This window comes from Macaca nemestrina, chromosome 6, assembly GCF_043159975.1.
Source record: "Macaca nemestrina isolate mMacNem1 chromosome 6, mMacNem.hap1, whole genome shotgun sequence".
Lineage (NCBI taxonomy): Eukaryota > Metazoa > Chordata > Mammalia > Primates > Cercopithecidae > Macaca > Macaca nemestrina.
The window spans coordinates 104,667,812-104,680,583 of record NC_092130.1 but is presented as its reverse complement, the minus strand read 5'-3'; the positions used below and the strand labels follow the sequence as shown (position 1 = coordinate 104,680,583).

The following is a 12,772-nucleotide window of genomic DNA, read 5'->3' as shown; positions in this document are numbered from 1 at the left end:
GCAGACTTCAGAAAATCTCCATCAGGCCTCAAGAGCAGGATCTGAAATATTCATGCAAAAAGCCAAAGGCGCCTAGAGCCAAAATGACACAGCAAAACGAAATCTCAGCTAAAATGGAAGAAGTGTCTGTAAGAGACAGACCTGAATGCAAATGTGTCAATCAAATACTCTTTGGATTCAAAAAGGAGGTTCTCCAAAAACAAATCAACAGAAAACAAACCAACAAACCAACAGAAACCAACACAAACAAGCAAAACAGTAACCCAAACCAAAACGTGTCCCAAGATTTGTGATCTGAAAAATCAGAAATAAGATATTTAATCCAGTAGAGCTCATGAATCCAATTCAGCTCCAGTCACCTGGGTGCTCGCTCCTTGGCAGAGAGACTCAAGAAAACTTCCTCTCATGGAACTCAGGGAGCTTCCCAATAATGTGAACATTAATGGAATATTTAATATTACAGAAGTACTAGTTTTTTAGAATAGTATGATTAGCTACGTTTTAAAAAATCCTTATCTTTTAGAGGTACATATCAAAATACATACAAAATAACCCGATAATTAAGTTTGTTAAAAAGTAATCTGGTGAACAGGTGGGGAGGGATGAAACAACATTGGTAGGGAATTGATAACTGCTGGAGCTGGGTGACAGTACACAGGGGTTTATTCTACTCTCTCTACTTCTGTATGTTTCTATTAAAAAGATTCAGAAAGAGTTAAGGGGGGCACATAGCAACCAACTGTATTATACACGAGCCTTTATTTGGATCCTGATTCAACGAAATCATAAAAAAAAAAAAAATATGAGAGTATCAGGGATATCTGAGCCAGGCACGGTGGCTCACGCCTGTAATCCCAGCACTTGGGGAGGCCGAGGTGGGCGGATCACGAGGTCAGGAGTTTCAGACCAGCACGACCAAAAAGGCGAAACCCCATCTCCACTAAAAATACAAAAAGCCGGGCGTGGTGGCGGGCGCCTGTAATCCCAGTTACTCGGGAGGCTGAGGCAGGAGAATCGCTTGAACCCGAGAGGTGGAGGTTGCAGTGAGCTGAGATCGTGCCATTGCACTCCAACCTGGGTGACAAGAGCAATACTCCGTGTCAAAAAAAAAAAAAAAAAAAAAAAAAAAGGCAGGGCCTGGTGGCTTACGCCTGTAATCCCAGCACTTTGGGACGCTGAGACGGGTAGATTACAAGGTCAGAAGATCGAGACCATCCTGCCCAACATGGTGAAACTCCGTCTCTACTAAAAATACAAAAAAAAACTAGCCGGGCACCTGCAGTCCCAGCTAGCTACTCCGGAGGCTGAGGCAGGAGAATGGCCTGAACCCGGGAGGCGGAGCTTGCAGTGAGCCGCGATCGCGCCACTGCACTCCAGCCTAGGCCACAGAGGGAGACTCCGTCTCAAAAAAAAAAAAAAAAAAAAGAGTATCAGGGATATCTGAACACTAACTGGATATTTCGTGATATTTACAACTCTATTAATATTTTAGGTGTGATAATGGTATTGAAAAGTATCCTTATCTTTTGGAGATCAATATCAAAATATTTACGGATGAAATGATTTACTGCCTGGGATCTCCTTCAAAATTAACCAAAGCATCGGGATGGGGAAACAGTAATAAGATAAAACAAAGACTAAGAGCTGATAATTGTTGAAGCCAGTTGATGGGTAAAGGTGGCTCCTTATACCAAGGTGTCAAATGTTAAAACATTAAAAAAAAAAATCTGTGGCGTTAGAAGTCAGGATACCGGTTACCTTCGGAGAGACTAAGTGGGGCCCACAATAAGGGCTTCTGGGGTAGTAGGAATGCTCTGCTTCCTACACAGGTTTACTTGCTTTGTGATAATTCATCTATGTCTATATTATGACTTGCACACTTTTTAGTATGTATATTACACTCTAATAGAAGTATTTTAAAGAAGAAATCGACTACTTTAATGTAGACGGAAGACCCTATGGTAGAGTCTCAGGTACTACAGCAATCACTGAGAAACCTTTTTGGGCGGAAAGGAAAGTCAGGCTCTCGCCCCGTTTCCTCCTCTCTACAGTGGAACGGGTAGCGGCCCTGGCTGGCTGCTGAGAGCGCGGAACGGGGCAGCGTTCTGACGTTCGCACCGGGGCCCTCGGGACGCAGCGCGGGCGCAGGTCCTAGACGCGGCATTGTCCCTGGCGCTGGGAAACTGCCCTTACGCTAGGGCCCTCCCCAAGGAGCTCTCTGGCACAATCAGCCACGAGGACGTAGAGGGGGGCACCGGAACCGCACGCAGACTCAGAGGCCAGAACGTCTCTGTCGCCGTCCTCCCAGGGGGGGCATGGCTCAGGGGAGACTGCGCTCTGGCGATGAAGCCCACACCCACACGCCGCAGTGTCCCTTGCTGCCTCGCTCTCCAATGGGGATGGGAGCGGTGAAAGCCTCATATCGGCCCTCCTCCCTCCCCCAATCAGCGAGCCCGCTCCGAGCACCTCACGGCCCTCTGGATGGCGGCGCCCAATCACAGCGCTCCACATGCTGGGCGCGGCCTTGCGTGCGCACATTACCCGACAGCCCCGCGCCCACTCGCCACGTTCCACCCGAGGGGCGGCGGATTCCCGCAGGGGCCACACTGCCACCTACTGTCCCATCTCCAGAGCTGGAGCCACGGGCGCTCTCCCTACCTTGTGGCCTACCTGCTCAGTGCCAATAGCTCAACCCAAACGCTCAAATAAAAATGAGGGAAAGCAAGTAGTGATGTCGAGTAAAACCGAAAACAATGTCCATTTGGAAAAAAGCGGCAACAATTACATTCCAGTACACAGTAGGAAAAAGTCTCAAAAGCTCTCTTTCTTCCAAGCAGTGTGAGTTCAAAAACCTTATTTCACCTCACGCGTTTTATATAGGGCTAAAAACAAGGGGCCTAGAGACTCCTCGGTCCACATATTTCTGAAGCACCTGCATGTCAGACGGCGAGGTAGGCATTACCATCATCTCTAATTTATAGGCACAGAAACCAAGTGTGACAGCTGAAAGCCGCAGAACTGGGACTGACACCCAGAAGTCGGCCTCCCAAGTGCAGACTTCAGCACATCACATACAAGGAAGGCACACAGTGCTGAAATATAGGGCAGGAAATATCGATTCTGACTGAAGAGATTCAGGATGTAGAAAGATATTCTAGGCAGAGGGGACAGCTGTCACGGTGGCAGGAAAGAATTCAGTAAATGGTGGCTAGTACTGCTTTTCCAAGAAAACTAGTCTTAACTGAGAAAAGGGGACAAATGTCTCCATGTTATATTTACTCATTGCAGACTTTTTTTTTTTTTTTTTTTTTTTTTTGAGACAGGGTCGGCTCTGTTGCCCAGGCTGGAGTGCAGCGGCGTGATCTCTGGCTCACTGCAACCTCTGCCTCCCGGGTTCAAACGATTCTCCTGCTTCAGCCTCCATAGCAGCTGGGATTACAGGTGTGCGTCACCACGCCCGACAAATTTTTGTAATTTAGTAGAGACGGGGTTTCACCATGTTGGCCAGGCTGGCCTGCCTCAGCCTCCCAAAGTGCTGGGATTACAGGCGTGCGCCACTGCGTGCAGCCCTGTTGCAGATTATTATACTCATTCTTTGGCAAACAGTTACTGCTTACTCAGATATCCGTGACAATGTTCCCTGGATTTGTGTGACTGACTATACCCAACACTAAGACACCAAACCTAGTGGCCTCATTTCCTAATCATCCCTACATACCTAGGAAAGTGTTAATAAGCTTTCCTGGAATTCGTCATTCCCTCATCTGTGCTTCACTGTACTTTGCTTATAATTCATATATGGCACATCAGAACACGCCTTGTTGTAGAACTATGAGTCCATACTGATCTGATCACTAGAACAGTGGTTCCCTAAAGGTATAGTATTGGCCTTATAGAGCATTTTAGGATATGTGGAGGTTGTTCTTGATTGTCACAATGACTGGAAGGCATTACTGGCACTTAATGGACAGAAAACAGGGAATTCAGATGACCTGCAATGCTGAGACTGTCCCGTACATCAAAACACTGTCTCTAGTGGGAGTCAGAGCTCTCAGTATGGAAGACAGGAGATACAAATATGGACTGGAGCAAGGCAAGAAGAATCCCATGGGGATGAACTTGGGATTGGTGTGAATTCAATATTTGCAAAATATATATGGTATATGTACATGCATATGTGTACATGTATGTGTTTATGTGTATGTGCATTCATTTTTTTTTTTTTTCCAGAACTGTCCACTGAATGGGCCAAGAAGCAAAAATTTCACAGTAGCAAAAGGACACCTAGCACCTAGATCTTGGTTTCTACTGCTATTCCTCACCAAAAGTAACCAGAGCTCCTTGGAGAAATGGTTGATTCCAGGGGTAGGCCAGGAAAGGTGCACAGTGAGCCTGAAACACCTTGTTATATGAGAGAAAGTAAGTTATCAAAAAAGAGGGGGTTGGGGGAAAATGGAAGCCAGCTTGAAAGGGCTTCTATCAGCCAAGTCTGCGATAATTAGACCATCAAAATAATTGAGGGTAATGAATCATTTAAAAAATTCACAAATTGATGATTTAAACATAATGCATGATAACAAACAGATAAATGAGAAAGAAATGAGAGAAAAGGAGCAGTTCTTCCTTATAGTAGAATACTGAGTGTTAGCTAGTAAATCTGGAGAAATTTTCAGAGTTGGAAAATCATTACTTTGCAACCATTATAGTAAAGATTGATTCAGGCTAAAGCCATGAATGGATGCTAAATCTAAGAGCAAACTTTTGATAAGCAACAGATATCTGCATTGTATTAAAGTGTCTCTTCAAGAATAGCCCATTAATCAGAAGGGAGAAAAACAGTAACTCTACAGTGAAGAAATCAGACACAGTTGACTAGGTGATCAAAGTTGACATCACCAGTGAAGGCATAAGGTATCAGGTATGTCCATATGTGATACCCTGGCAGGAGCACAACATTACTGAGAGTATTCTGGCTGGGGAAGCATAACAATGAGAAAATAACAGAAAAATCCAAAAAAGAGGAATATTCTATTACAAAGAGATTGAATTTTTTAAAAATATATAGGACAATGTCATAAGAAACAAAGGATAAGGGACTATGATTCTAGACCGCATCCTGTACTGGATGAGGAAAAATGCTATGAGAGACATTATTGGGTCAATTTCCAAAATTGGGATATGAATAGTAAAGTATGATATTAATGTCAAAATTTCTCAAGTTGGTAACTGTGCTATGATTATACAATAGAATATCCTTGTCTCAGGTAATGTACATTGAAGTATTCAGGATAAAGAGCTATAATATATGAAACAAACTGCCAAATGATTAAAGAAAGTGTGTATACACAGGGAAGGAGGAGAGAGAAAGCAAAAACAAATGAATCAAAATGGTAACAACAGGTGAACATGAGTAAAAGTAGTGCTGTGGTTTAAATATTTGTCTCCTCTGAAACTCATGTTGAAATTTAATCCCCAGTGTAACAGTATTGAGAGGCCAGTGGATCATGAGGGCTCGCCCCTGATGAATGAATTAATCCATTCATGGACTAATGGGTTATCATGGAAGTGGACTGGTGGCTTTGTAAGAGGAAGAGAGACCTGAGCTACCATGCTCAGCCCCCTCTCCATGTGATGCCCTGAGCTACCTCAGGACTCTACAGAGTCCTCACCAGCAGGAAGGCTCTCACCAGATGCCACCCCTCAACGCTGGCCTTCTCAGCCTCTCTAAATGTAAGAAATAAATTCCTTTTCTTGATAAATGATCCAGTTTCAGGTATTCTGTTATAAACAACAGAAAACAAACTAGGACAGATATAGAGGAGTTCTTTGCAGTTTTTATAAGTTATTATTTTTATAAATTACTTCCCCCTGGGCGCGGTGGCTCAAGTCTGTAATCCCAGCACTTTGGGAGGCTGAGGCGGGCGGATCACCTGATGCCAGGAGTTCAAGACCAGCCTGGCCAATAGGCAAAACCCTGTCTCTATTAAAAATGCAAAAATTAGCTGGGCATGGTGGCTTGCACCTGTAACCCAAGGTACTCAGTAGGTGGAGGCAGGAGAATCACTTGAACTCAGGAGGCGGAGGTTGCAGTGAGCCAAGATCACGTCACTGTACTCCAGCCTGGGCAACAGTGCAGACTCTCTCAACAATGACAATAACAACAAAATTATTTCCAAATTAAAAGATAAAAAAAATTTGCCATGCCATTTGTGACATAACAATTACACCAATTACACCACCAAAAACAACCCGTTTATAATTAATGGAACTAACTCCATTTTTCATATAAGCAAAGTATTTTTTTAAGGAAAATAAGGTGAATTTTCCATAAATGCAACTCTATATTGAAGGAAGACAGACCTTTGAATCAGTCAGAACTTTACCAAGAGTTCATTCTATAAATAAAATTATGTCATTATGATACTGCCACTCCTGGTATTTGAATTCACCAGTATACCACATCTGTACCCATCTACTCTTTTTCCATGTCTATAATTATTCCACATTTATATGCAATATTTACTTGTTTCATTGTTTCTTGGTATAGTTTTGCCTAGACATTTGTTTACAAATTGAAATACATATTGTTTAAGTTACTCCCCTTTTGTTTCTCCTCTGTATCATGGCGAAGGAGTCATATTGATTTTTTTTTTTTTTTTTTTTTTTTTGAGACCAAGTCTTGCTCTGTCGCCCAGGCTAGAGTGTAGTGGCACGATCTGGCTCACTGCAACCTCTGCCTCCCGGGTTCAAGCAATTCTCCTGCCTCAGCCTCCGGAGTGGCTGGGATTACAGGCGCCTGCCACTGTGCCCAGCTAATTTTTGTGTTTTTTAGTAAAATGGCAGGGTTTCGCCATTTTGGCCAGGTTGGTCTTGACCTCCTGACCTTGTGATCCACCCGCCTCAGCCTCCCAAAGTGCGGGGGTTATAGGTGTGAGCCACCACACCCGGTCATATACTGATTTTTAAAACAGTAAGTATAGATAGATTATATTAACTATGAATTCGGTTTCAAGATGGTGAAAGAAGAGACAAGAAGGCTACCCCAGGCCTCTTACAGAGAGAATCAGAATGTAAGTTTCTTATGGAGAAGCTACGATTACTTATCTTCAGATCTTCCCCAGCTCTGCTTTCGCTGGCCTGTGCACATACACCCATTTCAGAGCCACAACCAACTCTGCTTATGCAATCACATCATCAGTAAAGAAAAGGATGAGATCTTTGAAAACCCCAATAAGGTACCATTACAGACAGCAATGTCTCCTGCACTTATGGGAAAAATCCATAAACACAGGGGACTTTATTCTTAACTGACATAAGCCCAAAAAACAGCAAAAGAAATCTGGGGGAATATATTAGATCAGCATAGGAATTGATCCAAAAATTACATCAGTCTCATAAAACTATCACCAATCTATTTACTTTATTAATGTTCCGATGATGTTATATATACCAAAGGGCAGGCAGTACCAAAAGTCTAAAGTATGTACATTTTTAAAAACTGCTCATTGAGTCAGTGATTTCTTTTCGGGCTTGGTACTTTACAAAAGACAGGCTGTTGTCTGTGTAACATGACATAGGGAACAGGAGAAAAGAAAGTATAATTACAAGCCCAAAGCCTGGGAAGATGTTAACCAACTATTTGCCTAAACAGCTTACATGAGATTGTAACTGCCTTCAAACCTGTCACCTGGTAATGAAATAGAGTCGAAAAGGGCTCTGAAGACCACAAGAGGAGTTAAGAAAATAAAGAGATTGACAATAAGACAGGACGAAATATAAAATACGAAATTCTGTAAAACAGACAGGCTGCATGGAAACCATATGGTAAAAATTGACAAAAAACAAAAGAAAGGAACTGTTTACATTTCCTTTGAGGCAGCTCCTCAAATTCCTCCTCATGGAGGTGAAAATGAAATATTAGAAATGAACAGGATACAAATGATTTTGCCATGTATAAAAGTCTAACTGTTTAAGACTTAAAACATACTTATCTGAATTGAATAATCATAAAAGCATAATTTCATATATACATTATGTGAATAAATGATGGAAGACATACGGAGTGACCGAAAATGACACATATAATAGTCCAATAGGTACATACCAAGACAGTAATGTTCTTTTTCTCTTGCTTCCCATTTGTGGCTGTCTACATAGGCTGCAGAAAGCAGGCATCTTTTACCTGAGAAAATAGACAATTATTTCGACACACATGGTTTTACAACAGGTTCATTTTATATGTTTTATTAAATATATCTTTGCTATCCTTTCAACTACTAGATTATATATTTTAAAAAATCGAATACAGTACAGCAACCAATATTGCATAGTTGACAATTCAGTGAAGAACAAAATACATTCAATCCCTACCAAGTGGAAGATGCAGAAAAACTGATAATTTTCACAATAATTTTTTAAATAAACAGGGTCTTGCTATAGCCCAGGCTGAAATGCAGTAGCTATTCACAGGCACAATCCCACTACTGATCAGCCCAGGAATTTTGATATGCTCAGATTCCAACCTGGTTCACCCTTCCTGAAGCAACCTGGTAGTCCCCTGCTCCAGGGGTCAATCATCATTTCAATGCCAAACTTAGTGTGGACACTTGATCGGTATCGTGCACTACAGCCCAGAACTCCTGGGTGATCCTCCTGCCTCAGCCTCCCAAGTAGTTAGGATTACAGACACACACCACTGTGCTATGCTCATAATTTTATGGATAAAACTGCTGATAATTTTGTTCCTATAACTTTAAGACTAGGAGCCACTTGTTGCTAGTAAATTATAACCCAGGCAAGCCCTAGAACACCTTCTTAGAACCAAAAACACCTGCTAACTGTTGCTTAACTCATTAATTAAATGCCTTATAATTATTATGCCTAAAAATATTTTCATCTTAGATCCACAGGTTTCACTCATTTCACATAAAGCAAAGAGTAGTATCTTACCCAATGAGCCAGCACCCTAGTAGTAAATTAAAGAAACTCACTAAGCCAAAGCTGAGGTAACATACAAGATAGCATACCACCATTCCTAGCTCCTCGCACAATGCCTAGCCTTTGGCAGTGTTTAACAAACATGAGCTCAAGGAGTGAATGAGAAAGAATGAATGACAAGTTCATCAAAATTTAAAACTTTTGTGCTTCGAAGTACCATCTCAGGAAAGTGAAAGTACAACCCAAAGAATGGAAGAAAACATTTGCAAAACATTTATGCAGTACAGGACTTGTATCCAAAATATTTCAATAAATACAACTCATAAATAAAAGACAACCCAAATGAATGATGGGTAAAGGATTTAAACAGGTATACCTTTAAAAACATATATACACTGAGGTGGGTGGATCACTTAAGCTCAGGAGTTCAAGACCAGCCTGGAAAACATGGTGAAACCCCTTTTCTACAAGAAATACAAAAATTAGCCAGGCACGGTGGCGTGCACCTGTAGTCCCAACTACTCAGGAGGCTGAGGTGGGAGAATCGATTGAGCCCAGGCGGCAGAGGTTGCAGTGAGTCAAGATCATGCCACTGTATTCTAGCCTGGGCAACAGAGTGAGACTCTGTTTCCAAAAAAAAGGAAGAAAGAAAAGAAAGTAAAATATATATGTATACACACACAAATAGTCAATAATCATAAGGACAGATGCTTAACATAATTTGCCATTAGAGAAATGCAAAACAAAATCACCTGGAGAAACGAATGATCCTCATTACAATGACCACCATCAAAAAACAGATAATGACAGCTGCTGGGGAGGATGCAAAGACACCAGAAACTCATACCTTACTGGAGAGAACATAAAACAGTACAGCTGCTTTTCAAAGAATTTGGCAGCTCCTCAAAATGTTAACATGGAGTTACTCAATCACCCAGCAATTCCACTCCTAAGTTTACAACCAAGAAAAATGAAAACTTGTGTCCACAGAAAATTTGTACACAAATGTTCACAGTAGTGTTATTCATAATGGACAAAAAGTGGAAACAACCCAAATATCCATCAATTGATGAACAGATAAACAAAATGTGGTCTGTCCTTACAATGGAATAGTATTTGGCAATAAAAAATGAAGTACTGATACATGCTACATGGATGAACCCTGAAAACATGTTAAGTAAAAAAGATGCCAATCACAAAAGACCACATATTATATGATTCCATTATATGAACGATCCAGAATAGGCAAGTCTGTAGAGACAGAAAGTAGATTCATGGTTGCTAAGGGCTAAAGGTGGGGGTCAGGAAAGCTAGAGGTGAAATTGGGAGCAATTGCAAATAGGCATGGAATTTCTTTTTTGGATAATGAAAATATCCTAAAATTGCTTGTGATGATGGCTCCAGAACTCTGTCTTTATACTAAAACCTTTGAATTGTATATTTCATTTGTTGTTTTTTGTTTGGTTTTGAGACAGAGTTTCGCTCGTTGCCCAGGCTGGAGTGCAATGGTGTGATCTCGGCTCACTGCAGCTTCCACCTCCCAGGTTCAGGTGATTCTCCTGCCTCAGCCTCCCAAGTAGCTGGGATTACAGGCACCCGCCACCATGCCCAGATAATTTTTTGTAGTAGAGACAGGGTTTCATCATGTTAGCCAGGCTGGTATCAAACTCCTGATCTTAGGTGATCCATCAGCCTTGGCCTCCCAAAGTGCTGGGATTAGAGGTGTGAGCCACCACGCCTGGCCTGAATTGTATATTTTAAATGGATGAATTTTATGGCATGTGAATTATACCTCAATAACCCTGTTTTAAAAAATAGAAATACAGCCAGGTGCAGTGGCTCATGCCTGTAATCCCAGCACTTTGGGAGGCTGAGGCAGGCAGACCAGCCTGATCAACATGGAGAAACCTTGTCTCTACTAAAAATTAGCCAGGCGTGGTGGTGCATGCCTGTAATCCCAGCTACTTGGGAGGCTGAGGCAGGAGAATCACTTGAAGCCAGGAGGCAGAGGTTGCAGTGAGCCGAGATCGCACCATTGCACTCCAGCCTGGGCAACAAGAGCGAAACTCTGTCTCAAAAACAAAACAAAACAGAACAGAAAAACAGAAAAAATGACAGATAATTATGCTGAGGTCACAGCAGACCAAAAGCCCAACATAACTAGATAGCATGGGGGCTGATTAAACACAATATTGGAATGCTGTTGTTATTCTCTACCTACTTTCCAACTCAAACAAATAAACAAATACAAACACATTCGTGTGAATTTATACACAGTTCAATCATTCTGTTACCGTGAGCACAGATCTTTACTAGAATAATATATCTAAATTTGAGTTCTACAGATTAAATAATGAGACAACAATAAGGTTTCCAAAGACAGTTTCAAAAGGGGAACTAAGAAAAGACTGTAATTATTTAATTTAATTTCTTTTTTTTTTTTTTTTGGAAATGGAGTTTCACTTTTGTTGCCCAGGCTGGAGTGCAATGATGCGATCTCGGCTCACTGCAGCCTCCACCTTCTGGGTTCAAGCGATTCTCCTGCCTCAGCCTCCTGAGTAGCTGGGATTACAGGCATGCGCCACCACACCTGACTAATTTTGTATTTTTAGTAGAGACGGGGTTTCCCCATGTTGGCCAGGCTGGTCTCAAACTCCCGACCTCAGGTGATCCGCCCACCTCAGCCTCCCAAAGTGCTGGGATTACAGGTGTGAGCCACCACACCTAGCCTAATTTTATTTATTATTATTTTTTTTGAGATGGAGTCTTGCTGTGTTGCCCAGGCTGGAGTGTAGTAGAGTGCTGCCTCCAGGGTTCAAGCAATTCTCCTGCCCCAGGGGGATGGTTCTAGGATACCCCCTTGCATACCAAAATCTGAGAATGCAGAAGTTCTCTTACATAAAATTGCATAGTATTTGCAAATAACCCACAAACATCCTCCTGCATTACTTTAAGACTGGGTTGTCCATTTTTTGGCTTCCCTGGGTCACACTGGTAGAAGAACAATTGTCTTGGGCCACACATACATATACTACACTAACACTAATGATAGCTGATGGGCAAAAAAAAAAAACAACAAAAAAAAAACACTAAAAATCTCATAACATTTTAGGAAAGTTTACAAATTTGTGTTGGGCCACATTCAAAACTGTCCTAGACTGAGGGTCGGACAAGCTGCTTTAAGTCATCTCTAAGTTACTTATAATACCTAATACAATACAAATGCAATGTAAGTGGTTGTCATATTGTATTTTTCTTTGTATTATTTTGCTGTTGTATTATTTTTTATTATTAAGTTTTTTTTTGTTTTGTTTTTTAGTATTTTTGATCCGCTGTTGGTTGAATCTGCAGATGCAGAATGCTGGGATAAGGAAGCCAACTGCACTCCCAGATACCAGTGACTTGCTTACTCTCTACTTATTATCTCTTATTCTCTATGCCTTCATTCTAGCATATGCTTCATTCTAGCATAAGTAATCACCCTTGTATATTCTGAAGTCAGAAAGGACAATATCTAGATCACTGCTCAAGAGTTCTGAACTGGGAGATTAAAAAGCTGGGCCAGCTGGGCACGGTGGCTCACGCCTGTAATCCCAGCACTTTGGGAAGCGGAGGCAGGTGGATCACGTGAGGTCGGCAGTTCAAGAGTAGCCTGACCAACATAGAGAAACCCTCTCTCTACTGAAAATACAAAATTAGCCGGGAGTGGTGGCCCATGCCTGTAATTGCAGCTACTCCGGAGGGTGAGGCAGGAGAATCACTTGAACCCGGGAGGCAGAGGTTGCAGTGAGCCGAGATCGCGCCATTGCACTCCAGCCTGGGCAACAAGAACAAA

General features: G+C 41.9%; 1 protein-coding gene across 1 annotated transcript in view; it reads right to left on the bottom strand.

Annotated features, from left to right (window-relative positions):
* The window catches only part of LOC105475175 (mitochondrial ribosomal protein S27), a 99,689-nt gene that overhangs the window by 85,386 nt on the left and 1,531 nt on the right, over positions 1 to 12,772 (bottom strand). Inside the window, exon 2 of the mRNA XM_011730210.2 lies at positions 8,105 to 8,182. Within this exon, the coding sequence (XP_011728512.1) occupies positions 8,105 to 8,182 (78 nt within the window). The remainder of the gene's footprint in view (positions 1 to 8,104; positions 8,183 to 12,772) is intronic.